Raw genomic sequence first — 25,087 nt, forward strand, 5'->3', positions numbered from 1 at the left:
TAGTGTTTGTTTGCTGCTTTTGGAAATCCTGAAGTTAAAGGCCCTGTGCCCCGCAATGGATGAGAAATAAAATTGGTCTTGCCATAAAATCTTATTTATTTGGAGTCTATTGGGGGAAACGGATCCCACCACTCTGTGTTTAGGATTATGCTCTTAGTTTGGTACTGCTTTGCTACAAAATTTTAGGTATGCTGATTGAGGGAGGGGCTATCCTAGGCTGGCCTGCCTACAGTTTATTTGCCAGTGTCTTCTGCTCTTGTAACAGCAGTATAGTCCCAAGGTTGATGACTTCCTCTGTCCATTAATTGTCTCTAAGAAAAGCATTTTACTAGGAGTACAAACACCCAATTTATTTAATTTTTTTTTTTAATAAAAAGGGCATTTCTTTTGTTTTTTATTTCTTTTTTTTATATTAAATGTACATTTTAAAACTCATTGGCCCTTTTCCTGGAACCCCAAGCAATTTTTTAAAGGGTAACTTCTTACTACTTTTTCTCTGAGTCTTGGTTGCTTGGCATCTCAAGTCCATTCTAGTGCAAAACATTGCTCTTTTACACTCAGCCTGATCCACATCCTTTCTAAAATCAATTAAAGAAAAATATTCATATGATTTATAAGTGGGTAGCAGAAATCCACCAGCTTCAAAAGAATCAAAGTCTTGCGGACCCTTCTGTTTCTATTTGAACTAGATGTTCTCTGGGTTCCCAGTCCAGCTTAAAAGTGGCAGCAGTGGTCTTGTGCCCCTTCTGTTTCTTTTTGGACTTTCTGATTCTGTTCTGTTTTGATGATTACAGAGCTGCATTAAACTCTTGCACAGTCACAGAAACAGAGCATGCATTGGTGAAAGCCCTGCATAAATGTAGCTACAGTGTAAAGCGAACTGAACCAAGACATGAAGCAAGAACCCTGTAGAGCAGGGTAAGCAACCTTGGAGAGGTAGAGCTTAGGGATAGACCGATTATCGGCAAGGCCAATATATTGGAGGCCAATATACACTTTCCCTGATATATCGGTATCAGCCCTGGAACTGGCCGATATTTTTGTGACATCATTCTGCCTTCTTAGGCCGCCTCCCTCGCCTTGAACAGCCTTGTCTGGAGTCTGCACTAGTCTCGTGGGAGTGTATCACAGTCATACACCCACCCACAGCAGCCCAGTGCCAGCCAGCCACCCACATCCACATGCCCTGTACCAGCCAGCCACCCACAGGCACTGTACCAGCGAGCAAGCCAGCCACCCACAGGCCCTGTACCAGCAAGCAAGTCACCTACCACAGGGTGCCAGCCAGCCACCCACCACAGGGTGCCAGCAAGGAAGCCACCCACCACAGGGTGCCAACCTGCCAGTCACCCACCACAGGGTGCCAGCCATTAACCACTTGCCGACCGGTCACGTTGACCGTACTGCGGCAAAGTGGCTCGATATCGTCCAGCGACGTGGACCTCAGTCGCTGGACTCCTCCCCTTGTGGGCGGCGAGCGCGTGCCGCCGGAGGCTCGCTCCCGCTGTTTTCAGTCACAGCGGGAGTCGGGCCAGGGGAAGAGAGGCGGTGATCACCGCCGCTCTTCCCCGATCGTCGGGTATCTTGTGTGGAAATCCGCCCGCTTGTGTAAACAAAGCGGGCGGATCTCCTAAGTGACAGGCAGGGACAGATTACAGGATTCAGCATAGCTGAACCTGCAATCTGTCCCTGTGTCACTCAGTTACCTCCCCCCACACACGTCAGTAAGCACCAGGCATACATTAACCCCTTGATCACCAATAAAAATTAACCCCTTCCCTGCCAGTGTCATTTTTACAGTAACAGTGCATATTTATAGCACTGATTACTGTAGTAATGTCACTGGTACCCCCAAAAGTGTCAAAAATGTCAGTCAAGGGTCTGATCTGTCCGCCGGAATGTCGCAGTCCCGCAAAAAAAAAACACAGATCGCCGGCATTACTAGTTAAAAAAAAAAAAAACAATAGTGGTTAAAAATACGCTCATTGAGAATTTTCAAAGACATGTAGCTAAATCGCAAAAAGTGGCCTGGACGTAAGACAGCAAAATCCTCCGGTGGTAAAGTGGTTAAGCAGTAAACAAAAATTAACATGTTCAGTACCAGATTTGTGTCAAAAAGTGTCTTTATTTTTCAAAACTTTATATGTACAAAATATCGGCCGATACCAATACGTTGTGACCAAAATATCGGTATCGGCCCTAAAAAAACCCATATCGGTCTATCCCTAGTAGAACTATACCTGTGCAACGTGGAAGAGAGCAACAATCACCAGGGTGCAGTGAATTTTTTTTTGGAGATAATCTAGCAAGGCCACCTTAAAATTAATGTTTGAAGAAAACTTAGAATATGTGATAATACAAATGTCACTGTAAATATAAAAAAACTTAGCTTCACGAAACTTGACATTTTCTTTATTTATCGTTTTGCTGGGCAAGGCTTGTATCTGGCTGGGCTGGCTGTTTTGAAGTCCGGCCTGCCTGTCTAGTTTAAGTTCTGGTCTGGCTGGATGGTTTGGATTCTGGCCTGGCTGGTGGGCTGAGTGGTGGCCTGGCTGACAAGATTGTGTATTAGCCTGGCTGGCTGGGTTGAATGCTGGATCCAGAAAAAGAAGCCAGCACAACGGCATACGTCAGCAGTGTGATGAGCCACAAATAAGTCATGTTTTGGCCATCCAGGCTTTATTCATGACCCTCTTTATCATTGGTTGAATGCTAGCCTTGCTGGCTTGGTTGAGACCTGCCCTGGCTGGTTTGAGGTTTGGTCCTGCTTGCTGGCTGCTTTGAATTCCGGCTTTGCTGGCTAGGTTCAGCTGGTCAAAGAGGTATGCATTTTGGCTAGATCTGCACAGGGGTCAGAGTAAGTTACACAGAGATCAGTAGCATCTAACGCAGAGTGCAGGGGTCGGAGTAGGAGTAGGTAACACAGAGTGAAGGGGTCAGGAGTTAGCATTGCAGAGAAAAGGGTTAAGGGGTAATGTAGAGTGCAAAGTTCAGTTATAAGTAACAAAGAGTGAAGGGGTCAGGAGTAAATAATACAGAGTATAAAGGTCAATAGTAAGTAACACAGAGTTCTGACAATAATGACTTATGTGTATGAGTCAAGAGTAAAGCCACTTATACCCTGAGATGTCCACTGTGTCCAGCTGCCAGAATCTCCCTGTACATAGCATCCCCCTCCCCTCCACTGGATTGGTTTTCTCCCACTATCTTTAAAGACAAAGTCATGCTGGTAGGTTAATTGTCTCCTGTCTAAACTGGCCCTAGTATATCTATAAATGTGAGTTAGTGACTTTAGATTGTAATCAACTTGAGGGCAGGGACTGATATGTATAATATATGTGTGTAAAAGGGCTTTGTAAAGGGACAGTGCTACATAAGTACTTGTAATGTATAAATACATTAAAAAACTTATTATTTAAAATATCTCCATTAATTTCAGGAGAACATTTGGAAAATGTGGATGATGAAGAGAGTGCAGCGCAAAAGGGCCTGCAGAAGAAGACGGACCTTTATAACCTTCAAAAGGTCAGCCTTCAAACTGTAGTTGTTCTAAATTCTGTACATAAAGTGTTGTACTAATTATTTCACATTTTGCTGTATTGTAGACTCATTCTAATGGTCTGTCAGTGTTTGCAGTGGAAAAGTTGAGTTTTCTAAATGTTATTAATGCTGAAGTTTAACCAACAAAGAATAAATAATTATCTCTAGCTTTAATGAGCTAACGTTTTCAAAACCGAGTATGTCCTATAGTGGGCACGCAACTGGAAATCTGTCCTGGTCCTGTTCCTGAACTTCTGGAACTGCGAGGGTAGTAACTTTAAGTCCTCTGTGCTGATGTGAAAAAGTTCCCAATGAGGATGTGGGCCTTCCTTCATTGAGGAACATTCTTTCATTGCTCCCACTACCTGTAACACAATATGTGAATGGGGAACAGAAACCTGTGACTCGTCGGACTCTCCCCCATTCACAGATCGTTTTACAGGCAGTGAAAGCAATAGAAGAACATTTCTTGATGGAACACTGAAGATCTTTGGTCCTTTACTGCTGTCTATCTGCAATGACTTTTGTCACCTCCTGGCTATCCGACCAGTTGTCTGGGTTTTACGAGTCCTTGCCCTGTGCTTACTACCACATGGTTGCAAGATGTCTTATTTTAGACATGGACAAGTTGGAGAAGGCCCACTGTAATGGCTGTCCCCTGCTCACACAATAACTGTTCTAGGACTGCTTGCAGTGAGACAATATTTGCAGCTAAAATCATGGTGCCCTTTCCTCCTAGAATCTATTCCACAACTGGAGTCCTCTATACAGTTATGCTCAAAAGTTTTGCATTACCTGGCAAAAATCTTGAAACTGTGTCATTGATTTTGAGAATATAACTGATCATGCCAAAAAAACTGTCTTTTATGGAAGAATAGGAATATGAAGCCATTTATTCGCATATTGTTGTTTGGCTCATTTTTAAATCATAATAACAAAAATTACCCAAATGGCCCTGATCAAAAGTTTACATACCCTGGAATGTTTGGCCTTGGTAGACAGACACAAGTCGACACACACAGGTTAAACTAGCAAGTAAAGTTTATTTTCTCACATCTGTGTTTTTTAAACTTGCAGTTAGTGTCTGTGTAGTCAATGAGTTTGTTGGCTCCCACATGAATGCACTGAGCAGGCTAGATACTGAGCCATAGAGAGCAGAAAAGAACTGTCAAAAGACCTGCGTAACAAGGTAATAGAACTTTATAAAGATAGAAAATGATATAAAAAGATATCCAATGCCTTGACTATACCAGTCAGTACTGTTCAATCACTTATTAAGAAATAGAAAATTCGGTAGACCAAGAAAGATCCATCTGCAACTGCCAGAAGAATGGTTCGGGATAAAAAAAATACACAGGTAACCTCAGGAGAAGTACAGGCTGATATATTATGATGATACATTAACAAAAAATGAACTACATGGTCGAGTTGCCAGAAAGAAGCCTTTACTGAGTCAATGACACAGAAAAGTCCGGTTACAATTTTCCGGACATTTTGACACGCCTCACAGCTTCTGGTATACTGTAATCTGTAGTGACGAGACCAAAATAGGGTTGTATGGTCACAATCATAAGCGCCATGTTTAGAGAGAGGTCAACAAGGCCTATTGCGACAAGAATACTATCCTCACTGTGAAGCATGGTGGTGTCTCACTTATGTTTTAGGGGAGAGGGGGTGAGCGCCAAAGGCCTTGGGAATCTTGTGAAAATTTAAGGAAAGATGAATGCAGCATGTTACCATTATATTCATCATACTAACTACTAAAAAAGACTGCACGTTGTCATTGTTAAGTACAGTCTTAATAGCTAAGGGTATTCAGACTTTTAAACGGGGATCATTTAATTTGTATACCTGTTGCCATGTTTTATTTTATGATCGTGCCATTCTGTTATGGCCTACAGTTGAATATGAATCCCTTTAAGAAATAAAAGAAATGTGTTTTCTCTTACGTCCTCCGACAGTCAGTCGCCGCCGCCTCCAAGTCATCACTGTTGGGGTATTGACTTCCACTCCGCAGGAGTAGCTAGGCATAAAGACTAAGGGTCCATGTACACGGGACGCTGGAAACGGCCGTTTAGGAGCAGTTGGGCATTTTTTTCAGAAGCCCCTGAACGCAGCTCCATGTTATCTTATCTGTCCATGTATACATGGTCGTTTACAGTCATTTGCAGGCAGTTGCGTTCAGGGACTTTTTTTAGAACGCAATTATATGCGTTAGAACGTGTGTTTCCCGGCGTTTCAAACGCAGAAACGCGGCCGAACGTGACTAAACGTGACTGAACGTGATGAACCTACGTTCAGCCACGTTATACCTTTTTTTTCTTCCATTCAAAATCAATGGTTCCCTATGGGAGCCTATTGATTTGAATGGAAGTCGCACCGCACGTCGGATCCGACTTGCGACGCGACCTGCACTGTGAGAATCTTGAGGGGGAACTCCACGCCAAAAATGGGAAAAAAAACCCCCAAAATCCATACCAGACCCTTATCTGAGCATGCAGCCCGGCAGGCCAGGAAAGGGGAGGGGACGAGCGAGCGGCCCCACCCCCCCTGGACCACACCAGGCCACATGCCCTCAACATGGGGGGGGGTGTTGGTGCTTTGGGGGAGCTCTGCACCCCCCACCTCAAAGCACCTTGCCCCCATGTTGATGAGGACAAGGGCCTCATCCCCACAACCCTGGCTGGTGGTTGTGGGGGTCTGCGGGCAGGGGGCTCATCGGAATCTGGAAGCCCCCTTTAACAAGGGGGCCCCCCAGATCCCGGACCCCCTCCCTATGTGAATGGGTATGGGGTACACTGTACCCCTACTCATTCACCACATAAAAGGCAGTGTATGGAAATAACGACAGGAGACGTTTTGGAAAGTTTATTAAAAATCTTCATCCGGCTCTTCTTGTCTTCTCCTCTCCGGGGTCTTCTCCTCTCCGGGGTCTTCTGCTCTTTTGCTGTCCGCTCTTCTTGTCTTCTCTCTGAGGTCTTCTGCTATCCACCCTTTTTGTGTTCTTCTCTCCGGGGTCTTCTGCTCTTTTGCTGTCCCCTCTTCTGCTGTCCTCTCTTCTGCTGTCCTCTCTTCTTTTCTTCTCCTCTCCGGTCTTCTGCTCTTTTGCTGTCGGCTCTTCTTCCTCCGGTCCTCCTCCGACGACGTCTCTGGTAATTATGCCGGTCTCTGCAGCTTATTATATAGCCATTAGGGGCGTGGCCCCAATGATGTCATCGGGAGGCCCCGCCCCCTCATGTCACAGATGACGTTATCTGTGACATGAGGGGGCGGGGCCTCCCGATGACGTCATCGGGGCCACGCCCCTAATGGCTATATAATAAGCTGCAGAGACCGGCATAATTACCGGAGACGTCGTCGTCGGAGGACCGGAGGAAGAAGAGCCGACAGCAAAAGAGCAGAAGACCGGAGAGGAGAAGAAAAGAAGAGGGGACAGCAAAAGAGCAGAAGACCCCGGAGAGAACACAAGAAGGGCGGACAGCAGAAGACCCCGGAGAGAAGACAAAAAGAGCGGACAGCAAAAGAGCAGAAGACCCCGGAGAGGAGAAGACACCGGAGAGGAGAAGACAAGAAGAGCCGGATGAAGATTTTTAATAAACTTTCCAAAACGTCTCCTGTCATTTCCATACACTGCCTTTTATGTGGTGAATGAGTAGGGGTACAGTGTACCCCATACCCATTCACATAGAGAGCGGGTCCGGGATCTGGGGGGCCCCCTTGTTAAAGGGGGCTTCCAGATTCCGATGAGCCCCCTGCCCGCAGACCCCCACAACCACCGGCCAGGGTTGTGGGGATGAGGCCCTTGTCCTCATCAACATGGGGGCAAGGTGCTTTGAGGTGGGGGGTGCAGAGCTCCCCCTGCCCCAAAGCACCAACACCCCCCCCCATGTTGAGGGCATGTGGCCTGGTGTGGTCCAGGGGGGGTGGGGCCGCTCGCTCGTCCCCTCCCCTTTCCTGGCCTGCCAGGCTGCATGCTCGGATAAGGGTCTGGTATGGATTTTGGGGGGGACCCCACGCCGTTTTTTCAGCGTGGGGCTACCCTAAAATTCCCTACCGGACCCGAAGGGCCTGGTTTGGAACCTGGGGGGGAACCCCACGCAGTTTTTTTCCCATTTTTGGCGTGGAGTTCCCCCTCAAGATTCTCAGTGCAGGTCGCGCCGCAAGTCGGATCCGACATGCGGTGCGACTTCCATTCAAATCAATAGGCTCCCATAGGGAACCATTGATTTTGAATGGAGGCAGAAAAACGCTGCTAAAAGCAACGTGGCCAAACGTGCAAAAACGCAAATGGAAAAAGCTACTGAAAGCACGTTTAACAGCTGCTTTTTCCCGGCGTCAGAAATAGCTTTGCAGGACGTTTTTTCTAACGTCCCGTGTACGTGGAGCCTTAGTCAAAAGAACAAAGGCATTTGCATATACACACCCATGGGGGCTGTCCCATCTGGTCAATACCCCCCTGCAGTGACCACTCCCAACTCAGTTTCATTCTGCCTAGCGTCAGGAGTAGTTAGGCTTCCCTGTGCTGGGGCTACAGTCTCAGCCTATCTAATCTTTTTTATTTGATTTTCTTTTCAAAATGTCAGTTTTTTCTTACTTTACTAGCTGTTTATTTTTTCAGCTTTAGTTTTAGTCGATTCTTCGGATGAAGATGGATTCATGCGGTGCTGGGATTCGGACTGACCGCCCTGGTTCTCCAGATGGACCCCCAGCCCGCCATCGAGCGTTCAGCCGTGGTTCGTCCTGGCACTATGAACGACCCATCCCTGCTTGCAGCAGGGATGCAGCCGTGAGGTGGCTACCTCACAGGACACATCTGCGATGCTGCAGTGTCTTGTCCCTGGCTAACGGCACTCCCTGTCAGATGAGGACAGCGGCTTTCCGTTCTTAGAGGCACCCCACGCCATGTGGTACAGGTAAGTACTTCTGTGTGGGGCCTCTGTCTGGGGTGGCAGTCCTGTGTTGCTGTGTGTCCCCCATGTCTGTGCCTGTGTGACTCCCTCATGCGGTCCCTGCGGGGATGGCTTGTGCATGCGCTGCGGTGCCGTATGTTTTAGGGGGTCCCCTTCCCTGTGTCACTTCGGTGCTTGTTGGGGGCGCAGACTGTGTGTGTGGCGGCCGCAGTGGGGTAAATCCGCGCGGTCCGCCATTTTAAGTATGGGCAGGCATGTTTGGCTTCTCTATGGGCAATACTACATGCTGTTTTGGCGCCATCCGCCGCCATTTTGGGGTAGCAGAACGATCGTTCCGACCGCATGTCTGGCGGCCATTTTGGCGGAGCCTTCCATGCAAGCATATGGGGCAGCCATTTTCCCTGAGTCATGCAGCCTATAAGTTCAGCCTACTCTAGCAGCACTTCCTTTTCCTCTGAAGCAGGACATCAGTGGCAACGCTCTGTGGGGCCTGCAGGTTATCTCTCTCCATATCTTTCTGTATTGTCTCTTCTGGCTCAGTTTTTTTCTTCTCCTGTTTCGGGGTCTTTGTCACTGTAGCTGTAGCGGTGGGCTGCGCACTCCGCAGCGGTCTTAAAGGGGCAGTATAAACTTTATTGTCACCTTGAGCAATGGCTTCTCAGGACAGCAAATTCCCCCCAGCTTTGGTGGGGGTCCCCAGTTCTCCTGTGGCCCCTCTGAGACCTGATTTGGCCGCTGTAGTGGCGACCTTGGTGTCAAATATGGAAATGCTGATGGCTGAACGTGCTGCTAAAAAGAGGCCCAGATTGTCTCTCTCCTCTGATTCAGATGGGGATATGGCTGCTGCGAGCGTGCCCTTTTCAGGGTCTCGCTCATCCTTGGACCCGCTGGGGTCTGAGGGGGAGGCAGAGGTGGAAGGGGTTGATACCTCCTCCCCGGGGTCGCCTGAAGAGCGGGCGACCATGGATGAATTAATTGTTTCTGTTAAGGAAACACTACATTTGGAGGATGAGCCCAGTCCTCCGGGCGTTGTGTCCTCATTTGGGACGCACAGGACCCGCAAGTCGGCGCAGGTTTTTCCCTGCCCGGCTGAGTTTCATTACACTGTTAATGAAATGTGGCGCACGTTAAAACAACCATTCCTGGTGCCTAGTCGGTTCAAATTGCTTTTTCCCTTTGCACCGGCTACGGAATTACGATGGTGTGTGCCTCCACAGGTAGATCACACTGTGGCCGTGTTAAACAAGGCTACCTAGGTTCCTTCTGAGGATACCCCGGTTTTCCGGGATCCCACAGACCGGCGGTTGGAGTCTCTAGCCCGCCATTGCTATACGGTGGTGGGCTCGTTGCTTAGACCCGTTTTCGCGTCCGTTTTGGTGGCTCAGGCGGTGGCTGATTGGACTAAGGTGCTTAGGAGCAACCTCGTGTCTGATGCTGTTCCGCCTGCCCGGCTGGAAATGGTGGATCAAATTCACCAAGGAATCATGTATCTGTGTGATGCGGCCTTAAATGAGGCCCCTTTAGTAGCACGCCTGTCTAGTGTCTCGGTACTTAACCGGCGACTGATATGGCTGAAGAGCTGGTCGGCTGACCAGTCCTCGCGGAAAACAGTTGCTGATTTTCCATATGCTGGTTCTCGCCTTTTTGGCGAGGCGTTGGATACCCTGGTGAAGGGCGTCACGAGGGGGCAAGAGCACCTTGCTGCCCCAGAACCCGAAGAACAAGTCCTTTCGTGGCAAGCGGGGTTCTGCGTCTCGATCCACTCAGGGGTCCTTTCGTACCTTTTGGAACCAATCCAAGGGCAAGCCCTTCAAGGCCCAGGGCAGCCAAAAGAAGCCCTGGGCGGGCAAGCAGGAGTCGGGCAATGCCGGCTCGGCGGGTCAGTCCGACTCTGCCTGAAGGGGTGCCGTTTCAGGGGTGGTGGGACGCTTGCGCGTTTTCCTCCAACCTTAGCTGCTCCAGGTTTTGGACAGGTGGGTTCAGGAAATCATTCGATCAGGATACGAGATCAAATTCCTTTCCCGGCCGGCGGGCAGATTCTTTCCCTCAAAGCTTTGCTTGCCTCCTGGGCGTCGGCAGGACCTGCATCAGGGGGTGATTGTCCCGGTGCCTCATCGGGACAGGTTTCGGGGATTTTTTTCCAATCTGTTCGTGGTGCCCAGGAAGGGGGGCAAAGTGCGTCCTATTCCCTATATGGGAATGATTCTGGACTCTGCTCAGGCAAAGGGGTTCTGCCGGAGGACAAGCTCCGGACCTTGCAGGACGAGCTCTGGTCCCCCAGGGACCACCCGTCCTCGTCACTCAGGACCTGTATGCGGGGCCTGGGGTTGAGGGTGTCGGCCTTCGCTCATTTTCACACGCGGGCTCTCCAGGCGGAGATCCTGGCCAGGTGGGACAGACTGCCTCAGTCCCTGGATCTGAGTGTCTCATTGAGTCGTCGGACCAGATTGGCTCTTCTGTGATGGCTCCAGTCCCCGCCGGTGGCGGAAGACAAGTCCTTCCGTCCGTTGGTGTGGACGGTGATTACCACGGATGCCAGCCTGTCGGGCTGGGGTGGAGTCCTGGGCAACCTGTCTGCCCAGGGCACTTGGTCGGAGGAGGAGTCCTCCCTCCCGATAAATGTGCTGGAATTGCGAGTGGTAAAACTTTGTCTATTCCAGTGGTCGGACCGTCTTCGGGGCCGTCCTGTCCGGGTACAGACGGACAATGCTACCGCGGTGGCTTACATCAACCACCAAGGGGGCACCAGGAGTGCTCGGGCGGCCCGGGAGGTGATCGGCATTCTGGCTTGGGCCGAGACTCATGTCCCGGCGATCTCAGCAGTTCACATTCCGGGTGTGGAAAATTGGCAGGCCGACTATCTGAGCCGCCAGACCCTGGTCCAGGGGGAATGGTCCCTACATACGGAGGTCTTCTGAATGCTGTGTGCGAAGTGGGGATTCCCAGACGTGGATCTGTTCGCATCTCGGCTAAACCGATAGGTGGAAAGGTTCATGGCAAGAACGCGCGATCCGCCTCGGATGTGTTAGTGGCCCCTTGGCATCAGTATCATCTGATGTATGTCTTTCCTCCGATTCAGTTGCTATCCAGGTTCCTCCGCAGGTTAGCCTCGGAACCGCACCTGGTGATTCTGGTGGCTCCGGACTGGCCACGCCGGTCCTGGTACGCTGATGTTGCTCACCTGGCAGTGGCGCCTCCATGGCGACTGCCTCTGCGGGAAGATCTCCTTCTCAGGGTCCTATCTTCCATCCTGCTTTACAGTCGCTGGCTTTAACGGCCTGGCTGTTGAGACCCAGGTCCTGAGGGACAGGGGTCTCTCTTCTGGGGTCATCCCTACCCTTGTCAAGGCTAGGAAAACCTCCTCTGGTAAAATCTATTACCGTACTTGGAAGGCTTATTTCGCCTGGTGTGAGTCCAGGGGGTTCTCCCCTTGCTCGTACTCGGTGTTGAGAGTGTTGGCCTTCCTCCAGTCTGGTGTGGACCAGCGCCTGGCGCTGACCACGATCAAGGGCCAGGTGTCCGCACTGGCTATTCTTTTCCAACGCCCTGTGGCGTCTCATTCTCTGGTTCGCACCTTCATTCAAGGTGTGCGACATTTGGCTCCTCCCAGGAAGAAGCCCTTACCTCCATGGGACTTGAACTTGGTTCTGTCCGTGTTACAGCGTGCTCCCTTTGAAAACATTCGGGATATATTGTTGCCTCTGCTGTCTAAGACGGTTGCCTTTTTGGTGCCGATCACTTCATCTCGCAGGGTGTCGGAACTGGCAGCGTTATCTTGTCGTTCTCCGTACTTGGTGATTCACCGGGATAAGGTGGTCTTGCGTCCACATCCCTCCTTTCTTCCTAGGTGGTCTCTGAGTTCCACATTAATGAGGACATTGTCCGAAGCCTAAGTATCCTAAGGAGGTTGCTCTGCATTCCTTGGATGTTGTCAGGGCGATCAGGTTTTACCTGTCGTCTACGGAATCCTTTCGGAAGACGGATTCCCTCTTTGTTCTTCCTGAGGGTCCTCGGAAGGGCATGGCTGCGTCTGCAGCAACTATTGCCAAATGGATCAGACAGACCATTGAACAGGCTTACGCCTTGAAGGAACGGGTTCCACCCTTCCCTGTTAAGGCGCACTCTACCAGATCTGTGTGTGCGTCCTGGGCCTATTGGCATCGGGCCTCGGTGGCCCAGGTGTGCAAGGCTGCGACTTGGTCCTCGGTGCACACTTTTTCCAAGTTCTACAAAGTAGATGTTCTGGCATCAGCTGATGCTTCCTTTGGCCGCAAGGTTCTCATTGCGGCAGTGCCATGAAGTGCCCTTGTTTTTTGTGGGTCCTTGGCTGTTGGTATTTGCTTTCCTGGGCTGTTGCTCCTGTTGAGCATTGTTTCTGTTGCCCAGAAGGTTCTCTTGCGGTGCATGTAAGATTCCTTTCTCTGATGTGGGTACTGCGTTGCCTTTTCTATGGTTGCGTCTCCCACCCCTCATGTCTATACTGCTTTGGGACATCCCAACAGTGATGACTTAGAGGCGGCGGCGACTGTCGGAGGACGTAAGAGAAAACTGAATTTTTGTAAAATCTTACCTGTAAAATTCCTTTCTCTGAGTCCTCCGACAGTCGCCGCCCCCGCCCCTCTTTTTGGGTTGTGTTCTTATTACCTACTGCTATGCTACCAAACTGAGTTTGGAGTGGTCACTGCAGGGGGGTATTGACCAGATGGGACAGCCCCCATGGGTGTGTATATGCAAATTCCTTTGTTCTTTTGACTAAGTCTTTATGCCTAGCTACTCCTGCAGAGCGGAAGTCAATACCCCAACAGTGATGACTTAGAGGCGGCTGCGACTGTCGGAGGACTCAGAGAAAGGAATTTTACAGGTAAGATTTTACAAAAATTCAGTTTTTCCTGCTCACTCATGTTTTCAATATGGTACATTATGTATATTACCAATTCTCCAAGGGTAAGACTTTCCCAAATCTAGGGTAGGATTAGCGATCCACTAAGGCAGGGGCAGCTTTGTCTGGTTTGACAGAGGCTTTGGGTGATCCAATACATCCAATGATCCAATAGAGTAAAACCTTAGATTGCGAGCATAATTCGTTCCAGAAACATGCTTGTAATCCAAAGCACTCTTACAGTATCTCACAAAAGTGAGTACACCCCTCACATTTTCTGTAAATATTTTATTATATCTTTTCATTTGACAACACTGAAGAAATTACACTTTGCTACAATGTAAAGTAGTGAGTGTACAGCTTGTATACCAGTGTAAATTTGCTGTCCCCTCAAAATGACTCCACACACAGCCATTGATGTCTAAACCGCTGGCAACAAAAGTGAGTACACCCCTAAGTCAAAATGTCCAAATTGGGCCCAAAGTGTCAATATTTTTTGTGGCCACCATTATTTTCCAGCACTGCCTATTGGGCATGGAGTTCACCGGAGCTTTACAAGTTGCCACTGGTGTCCTCTTCCACACCTCCATGATGACATCACGGAGCTGGTGCATGTTGGAGACCTTGCGCTCCTCCATCTTCCATTTGAGGATGCCCCACAGATGCTCCATAAGGCTTACGTCTGGAGAAATGCCCATTCACACAAGAAACTGAATTTAAATCGCCAGTAATGCGGTGCAGTTCCTGTGCCATTCACATGTAGTTTTGAGCAGTGCGAGTCACACAGCACCAAAAGTAGTGCAAGTACTACTTTCAGAGATGAACTGCAATCGCATTGCATGGTGTTTTTGTACCATGTGGTCCGGTGCAGGTAAACACACAGTCTTTGTGACCTGCGTTTGGGGGGGGTGGTAAATTTGCACTGACACCCACTACAGATCGCAAGGGCAGTGCGACTGGAAACGGGCATGGAACACACCCTGCTCTGTTGTGAATGGGCCCTAAAAGGTAGCTTCAGTGATAAACTGTTGGTCACACCCCCAAGTATGATGCAGGAGTATGTAGGGCAATGAACAAAGGACAGTGGTTTGTAGGGGTCAGAGGGGCACAAAATAAGGTCAACAGAGCAGAAGACAGGGGACAGAGCTTAGATGTAGGTAGTAACACAGAGCGCAAGGTCAGTGGAATGTAAGCAGAGGTCAGATGTACATAAGACACAGTGCAACAGTCAGTGGTGTTTACAAGAAGCTGCCTGTATCCTACTCTCAGGCAGCTGCCACTACAATGAAAAATAAATGCTGATGTCTAGCAGGTACACACATGTACATTATAGACAGCAGCAGCCTTCCATAATAATGCAAGCCCCCACTGAGGACCTGTGATCACAGCCTTCTGGCACCAACCCCCTGCAGCTTTTCCATCACCAGCCTTCAGTTATCTGCTTTGGAGAATGTGCCCTACCAGACCGTACTGTGGCTTCCCTAGCACAGACACTGCTCCCATTCCCATACAGCCCCTTTCTTAGTACTTTGCTTGGCTTGGCTTATTGCCACTCTGATCCATGAGGTGGCAGACTTGGGCAGGGGTTTGGCGCCATGTAAGGTTGTGATCTGCTTGTCATATGGTGGGGATCGACAGGTAGATCGCGATCGACGGGTTGCCGACCCCCATTCTAAACATTAGTATCCAAGGTTGTGGCTGAGAAGTCCTTCAGTAGAAGCTCATCCAGGTAACCCGTAACATAAATGCCCTGGGTTAGTAGAAGACCCAGAAAAGGGGCAAGCCCTTTAGTTAACACTTGGTGTGCAGAGGAGAGCCTAATAGTGCTACAAATTAGAAGGGTTATTCTCTCACAGCAAAATGCAGTGGGGGGGGGGGGGGGAGTAGAAAAATAGGTGTGTGTAGATAGGCATCCTATATGTCTACTGATGCCAGAAATTCCTCTGGTTTTAGAGAAGCAATCATTAATCTTGTTGATTCCATCTAGACTTTTTGGTACACTAAAAAAATATGTTTAGAGGTTGTAATTCCATGATTGGGTGGATAACCACATTTAATTTTGGGACTGTGAGCAGGTATAAAAAAAAAACCTTGAAACCATTTTTCGAAAGGAACTGGATTAGCCACTCCAGTTGGTGCAAGGTTGTTATTAAATCTGCCTTTTGCTCTGAAACTGGCAGATTGAAAGGACAAAAGCGTGCACAAGTTAAGGATAGAAACTCTATTTTGTTCCCTTTGCAATGACGGATTACACCCAGCGGTCTCATATCCAGACTAGCACAAATGCTAACAGATGTCCCCTCACTCCTAACAGTGTGTATGCCGCTTCATTGCGAGGAGGGTTTCTGAGCAGGCTTGATGGAATGGGCAAACCACGGCTTGTGACCAAAAAAAATGCTAGGCCTTGATTTGGAAGCAGACAACTAGAGAAAGTGAAAATAACTCTTTTGTTGAGAACTAGTAGTAGCCATAGGAATAGGACTTTAGGTTCTCCTTTTGGGGTAAAAGCACCATTCCGCCAGTGACTTCAATGATGAAATTATCAAGGGAAGCTGGTTCAGCAGACCAAGCTATTAGCCACAAAATCCTACACAAAGTCCTTCTATAAAAAAAAAAACATCCACAATAGGAACTGTAAGGAAGGTGTTTGGCGGGATCCACCACTGGAACAGTCCATTCCTTTTTAAACTCCTTTTCCGTTGGATAAACTCAGCAAAAAAAGCTTAGGAGGAGCAAATATCCCTTTCAGAAATTGCTCTAGTCCTCCTCCTAAAGTGCGCAGTAAATCTGTGCATTGGAAAAATCTTTTTTGAAAAGATTTTTTTCAATGCCCATAGAGACTTGTTTAGGCCGTGGAAAATCAAGTGCCATTGGGCAACGAGCTGTGCGCACCATGTCTTTTAGTGTGTCCACAGTAAAGAGCATTTGGTGTGAATCCTCAGCTTGTGCCTCACAAAATGCAGAGGAGAAAATCCTCTGTAATCCGGGTCCTCAATACTTTTCTTGTTTCCTCAATACTTTCCACCACTAATATTCTCTGAATCATGAACAGTGTCAAGAGGATCAGAAGATGTGTAGCGTCTCTGGCATTTGGAAACTGAATGTTCTAGAATTGCTGAGAGTTTTTCATAGAATTCAAACAAATTGCTTTTGTCAGACAGGCTGCATGTGGTGTTTCTGGGAGGGAGCTAGAGTCAGACAATGGGAGCAGTGTCATAATAGAACATTGCTACAGGAATAGGGAACAGCTATAACCTAAGCCAGTGGTTTGAGGTTCCTGTAGGGTGTCCCATTGAATGCATGTAATGCTATTTGTTCATTTTTTCCCAGCTCTCTTCCTTCTGTGATCAGCCGTGGTTAAGTGAGGAGATCCCCAGGGGGTACTAACAGTTACGGAGTGCAGAATAGATGGGTTTGTGAGTGCCCAGGTATAGTAGGCACTAAAACCCTGGCGCTGACTGCGTTCCTGTGGCTGTGTCACTGCAGGAGTGTGTTTCTGGAGGTAAAGGCGGGGTAGGAAGGTGTCATCCAAGAGGGAGAGCGCAGCAATGGGCTTGATGCGTTTCTGGAGGAAAGTAGGAAGGTGTCATCCCGGAGGTGTGATGCAGTTCGCTCATTCTCCTGAGTTTAAGTGTGGATTGGAGGAGAAAAAGATGCCAATTTTTATTTGCTCGCTCAAGTGTTAAAGACAAAATGGAAGGGGTTACTACAATAGAGTGAATAGAAATGTATAATGTGTCACGCACCGTGGATTGTGTTACATACACAGGAAAAAGCTGTCTTACCTTATCCACGACACTGCACCCATTAGAGGTCCAAACTTCATAGTCACTTTGGGTATCCCCCGAAGGGGTCCTCAGCATTGCAGTTCCTGTAAAGGTAAGCACCTAATGCAGGATCCAGTAACCAAAGCAAACATTACAGACAGCCCCAAACTTTAGGGTCTGGGTACGGTTGCCAAGGTACACATAGACGGTAACAAGAAACTGGTAGATAACCCAGGGCAGTAAGCAGTCAAATCTTAATAGAAGCCTGTAACACATAAATGCGCTCGGAAATTGCTTCTGTACCCAGCCCCAAGCAAAGACTTGCAAACAAAAAGGAAACAATCGATTGGCAGGGGATTAATAGAGTATCAAATGAACTACACAGATATACAGTGCATTGTTAAATAATTCAGCCCCCTCCCCTTCACTTTTCTAAATTTTATGTTGCAGCCTAATACCAAAGTTGTTTAAATTCATTTTTTCTCATTAATCTACACCCAGTACCCCATAATGACAAAGTGAAAACAGAATTTTAGAATGTCTGTGAATTTATTAAAAAGAAAAAACTTAAATATCACATGCATTTAAGTATTCAGACCCTTTGCTCAGTATTTTGTTGAGGTATCTTTGGCAGCAATTATAGCTACAAGTCTTTTGGGTATGACGGGACAAGCTGTGCACACCTGGATAGGGGGATTTTCTGCCACTCTTCTTTGCAAATCCTCTTAAGCTCAGTTAGGTTGGATGGGGATTGTCGGTGGACAGCCATTTTCTGGTCTCTCAAGAGATGTTCAATAGGGTTCAAATCAGGGCTCTGGCTGGGCCACTCTAGGACATTCACAGAGTTGTCTCTTAGCTACTCTTGTGTTGTCTTGGGCTGTGTGCTTAGGATCATTGTCATGTTGGAAGGTAAATCTACGACCCAATCTGAGGTCCTGAGTTCTGTGGAACAGGTTTTCATTCAGGATATCGCTGTACTTTTCTCCATTCAACTTTCCCTCAACCTTGACAAGTTTCCCAGTAACTGCTGCTGAAAAACACCCCACAGCATGATGCTACCACCGCCATACTTCACTGTTGGGATGGTATGGGGCAGGTGATGAGCAGGGTCTGGGGTCCTCCAGACATAAGGTTTAAAACTGAGGCCAAACAGGTTCAGTCTTGGTTTCATCGGACAAGATAATCTTGTTCCTCGCAGTCTAAGAGTCCTTTGGGTGCTTTTTTACTCTCCAAGCAGCCTTCCGTGTGTTTTGCACTGACATGCATGCTTGACGGCAGCACGTAGCAGCTATCTTTGGAGCCATATGTGCTTTAGTAGCCGGATGGGGAAGAGCCCAATCTGGAGGGGGAAGAAAAAAAAGTGGGTCTCGGGGGCCCCTGAAATACACTTCCACACAGAACTGCTCCCCCCAACAAACACAGCGTCAACCCCCCCAAAATCTTTGTAGAAGCTTCTAAAAAAAATGGCTAAAAAAAGAAAACAAATTCTCCAGGGGAGAACAGATCCATCACCTAAATACACTAGCAAAAAATATAGTCTTATTGAGTGGGTGGGGTTATATGATGCGCACTGGAATGCCAGTGTCCGTCCGTCCTTTCCCCTCCCCTACGCGTGACGACACAGGGATCACGTGTCTTCCTCAGGGGGATATGGATATGGGATACTTCCTCATATCCCCCTGAGGAAGACACATGATCCCTGTGTCGTCACGCGTTGGGGAGGGGAAAGGACGGACGGAGCGATACACTATTGTCTAGGTGAGGCTGTCAGCTATCGGCGCACGCTGTGGAGACCGGCGGCGCTGTGCAGTCTCTCCCACTATACCACCACGATTTCCACCATTTACTTGATGCTATTGTCCAAGTGCATGTGTTGCACCTACAAATGTGAGTGAGATTTATCCACCTTTATTTAATAAAAGCTGATTGTTTAAGGATTTCATACACTATTGCAAGTCTTTTAGTTTGCATATATACTGCATTGATTGACGCTGCAACTCCTGTGAATGAGAGGAGCCCTGAAGGATATGGATGGATGATCTTTTTGGGATAACAATCTATGCGCTCTTTTTAAGGATTTGAGGTGAGCACCCATTCACAAGGGGGTGCACGGCTGGCTGTCCACTGTGACACTCTGGTCACTTCTCTCTGGGAGCACAGATCACTTTAGGATTACATTTTGGACTTTGTTTATTGGCTTTTTGCACTTTGCACACTGGACTTTTATATCTATATATTTTCTCTTTTCTATGAGTATTATATTATATTTACCACTTTATTAGCACTATTGGCACTTTAATATTATGTCACATATAAATATTTTGGTTTTTTAATAATTTAAGCACAAATTAATTAATTTAATAATTTTTTATTTGCGCAACACTATATAAAGGGAAAATAGCATTGCAAGAGTTAGAACATAATGGGAAGCTGGTAGTAAAACTGGCAGATAAAGAAGGAAAGTTGGTGATCATGGATAGAGAGAAATATATAGTGATGCACTTGCAACTGTTACAGTAATTCTCTGCGTTCTGTATGTTGAGAGAAGATCCAACCAAGCATTATGTGGTAGCTTTGGAGGAGAGGAGAGACTGCGAGTCTGGCCTTTTCATCCACATCAGTGTCCGACCTCACAAATGTGCTTTTGAAAAATTCCCATAGACAAACTCCTAGCCTTCCCAGAAGAGTTGAAGCTGTTATAGCTGCAAAGGGTGGGCCAACTCAATATGGAACCCTACGGACTAAGACTGGGATGCCATTAAAGTTTATGTTCGTGGAAAGGCAAGCGTCCCAATACTTTTGGTAATATAGTGTATTTTAATTTATGTGAATGTTAGGCCTTCTGCCCTAAGAATTTCTTATAAGAGAAAAATCCTCACATTCCAGGGCAGCAGGGTCTGGGTTAATGTTTGGCTGTTGGCACTAATAAAGGTCAGGTTTCTGCCCTTTCTATCTTGTTTCAGAACTCCTCACTTCTTAACCACCTCCCACCTGGCCACTGTACATATACGGCCGGGTGGGAGTCTCGTCCTTCCGGAATGTCCTGCAGAAGGAGCGATATCGCGCCGCCACGCGATCTCGATGTGCCTGTGTCCCTTCGGACACAGAGCAACAAGTTGCGGCAGGAAGGCCCTGTGATTGGCCCTCCTGATAACATGACGGCTGTGTCCAATCACAGCCGTCATGTAATGTAAATACAGCCGTTGTAACGGCTTTGATCTCTTCTTCTCCTCACACAGATCCTGTTAGTGAGGAGAAGATGATGATCTGTGCTGCAGCCAGGGGATCAGTGAGTTTTTTTAATTACTCACTGATCACAGGGGGGGGGTCTGTGCTGGTAATCAGAACATTGATTACCAGTGCAGCCCTGGGGGGGGGGGGGGGTTGTGCCACTAGAGCCACCAGGGATGCCCACCCATGACCACCAGGGATGCCCACCATGGCCACCAGGGATGGCAATCAGGGCTCAGAGAGCCTGCCAGTGGTGCCCTCCCTATCAGTGCTGCCCACCAGTGCCATCTATCAGTGCTGCCCACCAGTGCCCATTATTGCCTTCTATCAGTGCCGCCCACCAGTGCCCATTATTACCCATCAGTGCCGACCATCAGTGTCGCCGATCAGTGCCCATCAGTGCTGCCTATCAGTGCCACATATCAGTGCTGCATATCAGTGCTACCTATCAGTGCCCATCAGTGCTGCATATCAGTGCCTCCTCATCAGTGCGGCCTCATCAGTGCAGGAAAAAACTTATCTATTTACAAAATTTTATAACCTAAAACAAAAAAACTTTTCTTTTTTTTTCAAACTTTTCGGTATTTTTTTATTTGTGCACCAAAAAAGAAAAAACCTTGCGGTGATCAAATACCACCAAAAGAAAGCTCTATGTGTGGGGAAAAATGACAAAAATGGTTTAGGTACAGTGTTGCATGACCGCGCAATTGTCATTCAAAATGCAACAGCAACAAAAAAAAAAAAAATTGGTCTGGGAAGGAAGGGGGTTTAAGTGCCCAGTATTGAGGTAGTTAAATAAAGACCTTCATGCAGGGAGTTGCCCATATTGCTCCCCCTGTTAAGTTCCCTGTGAATTTGGTTCAATCTGCATTTCAGAAACTGACGTTAGAACCCTTTATACAATATTTCTCTCTCTACTTTCACTCCGAAGGTGGCATTCCTTGTATGTGCTACCAATTTTAGGTGCACTGCTCCTTTAAGACAAATAAAAAAAAATGCATCATAATCGACATACATAATATATAATGTTATACAATGTTAGTGGATGAATTAAGCCAGTAGTTCATAAAGGTTCCTTAGTGACTCCTCTAGGAGTGAAATTCTCTTTGTGACAACTGGAAAAAACCATGTGCCGCATGAAAAAGATGCTTCCAAACCACTTCAGCAACCTCCTCTCTACCCAGCACAGAAGAGAAGGTGGTTGGCGGCTGTGCCCTTGTACCCTGCACAGGTTGTAGTCTTGTACCAGAAGACTGACATCCCTGATGGGCCAGAAGTGCATCTCTGCCAAAATACAAACATAAGATGAGAGGCTGACCTGTGAAGGTTGTGATCGCCCACATTGGTTCAATCTTGGAAGGCCTGGAGATCTTCACACAGGATATATGGTTGGAATATATCTACCCATGAGTGATTGGAAATCACATCAGCAATGTTGACTCAGTACCTATGGGTCCACATATTCTAGTAAGTATGCTTGCCCTAATTTTGGTGGTGGATCACTAAATGATTTAGAGGTCACAGATTTATCATCCTTAAAACTGATATTCATTTGTCATCATCCTTTTGGACTCACAATTTCTTGGGTGGTGTGTCGTGTTAATGCAAATTTTTTGTGCATTTACCTTTGGATACATTGGACTCATTCTTTGAAGTGTTAATTCATTTGATTTTTACACCCAAGTCACTTTTGTATGTTTACTGATTAATTTTCACGTGTATGCATTCATATAATGTTTTTTGTTGACGTGGCACTGGTTTGGTATACTTTTCACTTCTTTACAATTTATGCCAATTGTAGCGGTAGCAGCTACCTATACTCTATTAGCGCAATATCCTCTTTACCTTTATAGTTTAGATCATGACCAAGATACTGATCGTTACAAACACTATACTAGTAACGGCAGTGATCAGCAACTTCTAGTGTGATTGTGATAGTGTAGCGGGCAATCTGGTGCTGACACTGGCTGAGAGGGACACTGACATCGCTAGTGACTGTAATATTGTGATCAGTGATAATACTGATATTGCACTAATGGCAATGGCTGGGTGACTAGGTTGATCAGGAGTGCCCAAAAGGGGTTGATTGTGTGCCTAACAAGCGTATGCAAGTGTACGTGTGCTGCCTTTTCTCACTGATCTGGCTGGGTTTCTCTCCTTGATTTCATTTCTGAATGACAGGGAGTAAGCCAGCCAGAGCCTGCGTTTTCAAACTCACAGATCTTTTCTGTGATTGGCTGTAACCCACTGACAAACGTGTGCTGTGTTCAGTCATAGCAAAGGTCAGCAGGAGGCGCGTGCATGCCTCTAAGCCAAGTTTTACCTGTAGGTTGCTGTGTCGCCCACTAGCAATAAATGTGCTATTAGCGGGCGGCAGGTGGTAAAGATGCTAAACGTAAAAGTTGGTTAAACTGTGGGAAGAAAAAAATGTGCCAAAGTACTCTTGATTAAAATATTTCAGTATAAAGCTCTGTAGGCGTTTCATCAAACACTTCTGAGTAAGCCCAACAGTCTTCTATTTCTTTAGGTAAGCAACTGGAAAAAAGATGTTTCCCTCCTGTCTTTTTACAGATGACTTAGGAATGGTAAAACGGTGTAGTAATGATGTTTGTGTGCCCTTAGGAATTGTTTCTATGAGAAATCTACAAGGGACATTCTCATTCACATATGCATCTGAAAAGTGTGATGTTTTATCCTTTCATTTTCTGCTGCAAGATCATTTATAGCCCTGTAGATTTAAACATGAGTTCGCCAGTAGGTCAGAAGAATGTTTGATTTGATCCTGATGTCGGAGGTTTATTTAGACATGCTCTATTTGATGTTTATCACTTTTGTTCTTTTCTAGACTTTGTTAGAAATGAAAGAAACAAGGAGAACAAAGAAACCAAGCAGGTTTGAATGCTTGCGACTCGAAGTCACAGACTTTCTGAATTGTCTTGTAAGGTGTGTGTCAGAGTTTGCTTTTAATGACTTATTCATTTCTTAGTTATTTTCATGTCTAAGAAATTATTCTTTGCCACCTGTTTTACCATGTTTTTATTGTAAGGCTAAAGCCTGGTACACATGGGAATTTTTTTTTCCGTTTAACCCAGCGGGCTTGGTCGATGGACTAACTAAGCGATGTTAATGCGGCTATCTCCCCTGCCAAGCTATTGTGTTCTGAAAGGAGGAGGACTGCTCCCTGCCAGAACACACTGATCAGTGCTTGTAGTCATTTGCTGCCAGAGCTGATTAGATGCTGGATTTCCAGCATGCCTTTTCGACAGAAGGGGACAGGCTGTTGTCCATACTGGCTGAATGTAGGCTGGTTTTTATTGAACTGGATGATTCTGGCTGATATTCAGCACGTGTATACCAGCCTTAAGATGAATCTATGGCTTTCAGGTTTTTTTTTTTTTCGTTCACACAGCAGCCAGGAGTAGAAAAAACAGACAGTGGAACCACTGTTTTACCAGCCCCTAACCACCCAACTAAGTTCTTTCATCGCAGCCTGACAGCCTGAGTTTAACAGGCGGCAGCACTTTTCAAGCTTGTCCATTAAGATTGATGGATGCAAGCCCCATCCATAAGCCAAATGCTGTTGCAGGACGATTTCAACGCAAAACCCCTGTGGAATAATAAAAAAAAAAAATCCCCCCTCCAAAAATAATTAAATAAATAAAAACACATTCAGGAAGCAGCTACTACTCTACTGCTTTCTAAAAAGCATCCCACCACGTTGTGTATTTGAACTAGGGATCGACCAATTATCGGCAACACCGATATATCGGGGGCCGATATGCACTTTCCCCGATATATCGGAATCGGCCCCTGAGGTTACCGATATTGCCAATATTTAGGGAAAGTGCTTGTACCGTGGTAAAGCCTGCAGCTAGAGGCATCACCCCGGTACCGGTGTCCATAGCCAACAGTCGGCTAACTTGTAATGACAACCGATGCGGCTGAGAAGCCACTTGGCTGTCATTACAAGGAGTGGGGGGGGCGTCCCCTCCTTCTCCTTCCGCGGCTCGCCCGGACGTCACTTCCGGATACTCTGCGCCGAATTAAAAAAACTGACAGCATTCAAAACAGCCAAACTTGGCGTTTTGAATGCTTTTCGGTGCCGATCCCTCCACAAGGAGTACCTTTAGCGCCGGTTCACATTACCGCGACGCTACTTCGGGTGGCCACGGACTTCATAACATTGAAGTCTATGGCGGTCGCCTCCTGGTCGCCCCAAAGATGCTCCGGACCCTTTTTCTAGGTTGGAGCGACTTGTGTCGCTCCTATTAGAACGGGTCCGCAGCTTCCCTATGGGAGGCGACCTGCGGCGACCTGTGAGGCGACCAGGTCGCCTCACAGGTCGCCCTAGTGTGTACCGAGTGTGAACCGAGCCTTAGACAAAAATAAATAAATAAAAAAAAATGTTTTTACATGTCCGAAAATATCGGCCGATACCGATATCCGATGACCAAAATATCGGTATCGGCATTAAAAAACGATATCGGTCGATCACTAATTTAAACACGAAAGTGTTACTAAACCCAGGACCCTGCATTCATACATTTGGTCTCCCACAGTACACAGAACGTGGAAATGCAATTATTTTAGTAAATATGAACTGCTAAATATCTTTTCTCATCAGCAGTATGTAGCAGTCTTGTGACTTCTATCATTGTCTGGTTAAAGCTTGTAGGAGGAGTTTTCATTCTCCACTGACTGTCCTATCAGGATGCAGAATCCCTGACCCTCTGGACAGTGCTGATTTGCCCTGTGCTGAT

At 47.1% G+C, this 25,087-nt stretch overlaps 1 protein-coding gene across 1 annotated transcript in view; it reads left to right on the plus strand.

Annotated features, from left to right (window-relative positions):
- Window positions 1-25,087, plus strand: part of ORC3 (origin recognition complex subunit 3) — a 248,159-nt gene that overhangs the window by 181,260 nt on the left and 41,812 nt on the right. Inside the window, exons 15-16 of the mRNA XM_082252390.1 lie at window positions 3,440-3,525; window positions 23,173-23,270. Coding sequence (XP_082108516.1) covers window positions 3,440-3,525; window positions 23,173-23,270 — 184 coding nt within the window. The remainder of the gene's footprint in view (window positions 1-3,439; window positions 3,526-23,172; window positions 23,271-25,087) is intronic.

The sequence above is a fragment of the Pelophylax lessonae genome (genome assembly GCF_965119305.1).
Source record: "Pelophylax lessonae genome assembly, chromosome: 3".
Lineage (NCBI taxonomy): Eukaryota > Metazoa > Chordata > Amphibia > Anura > Ranidae > Pelophylax > Pelophylax lessonae.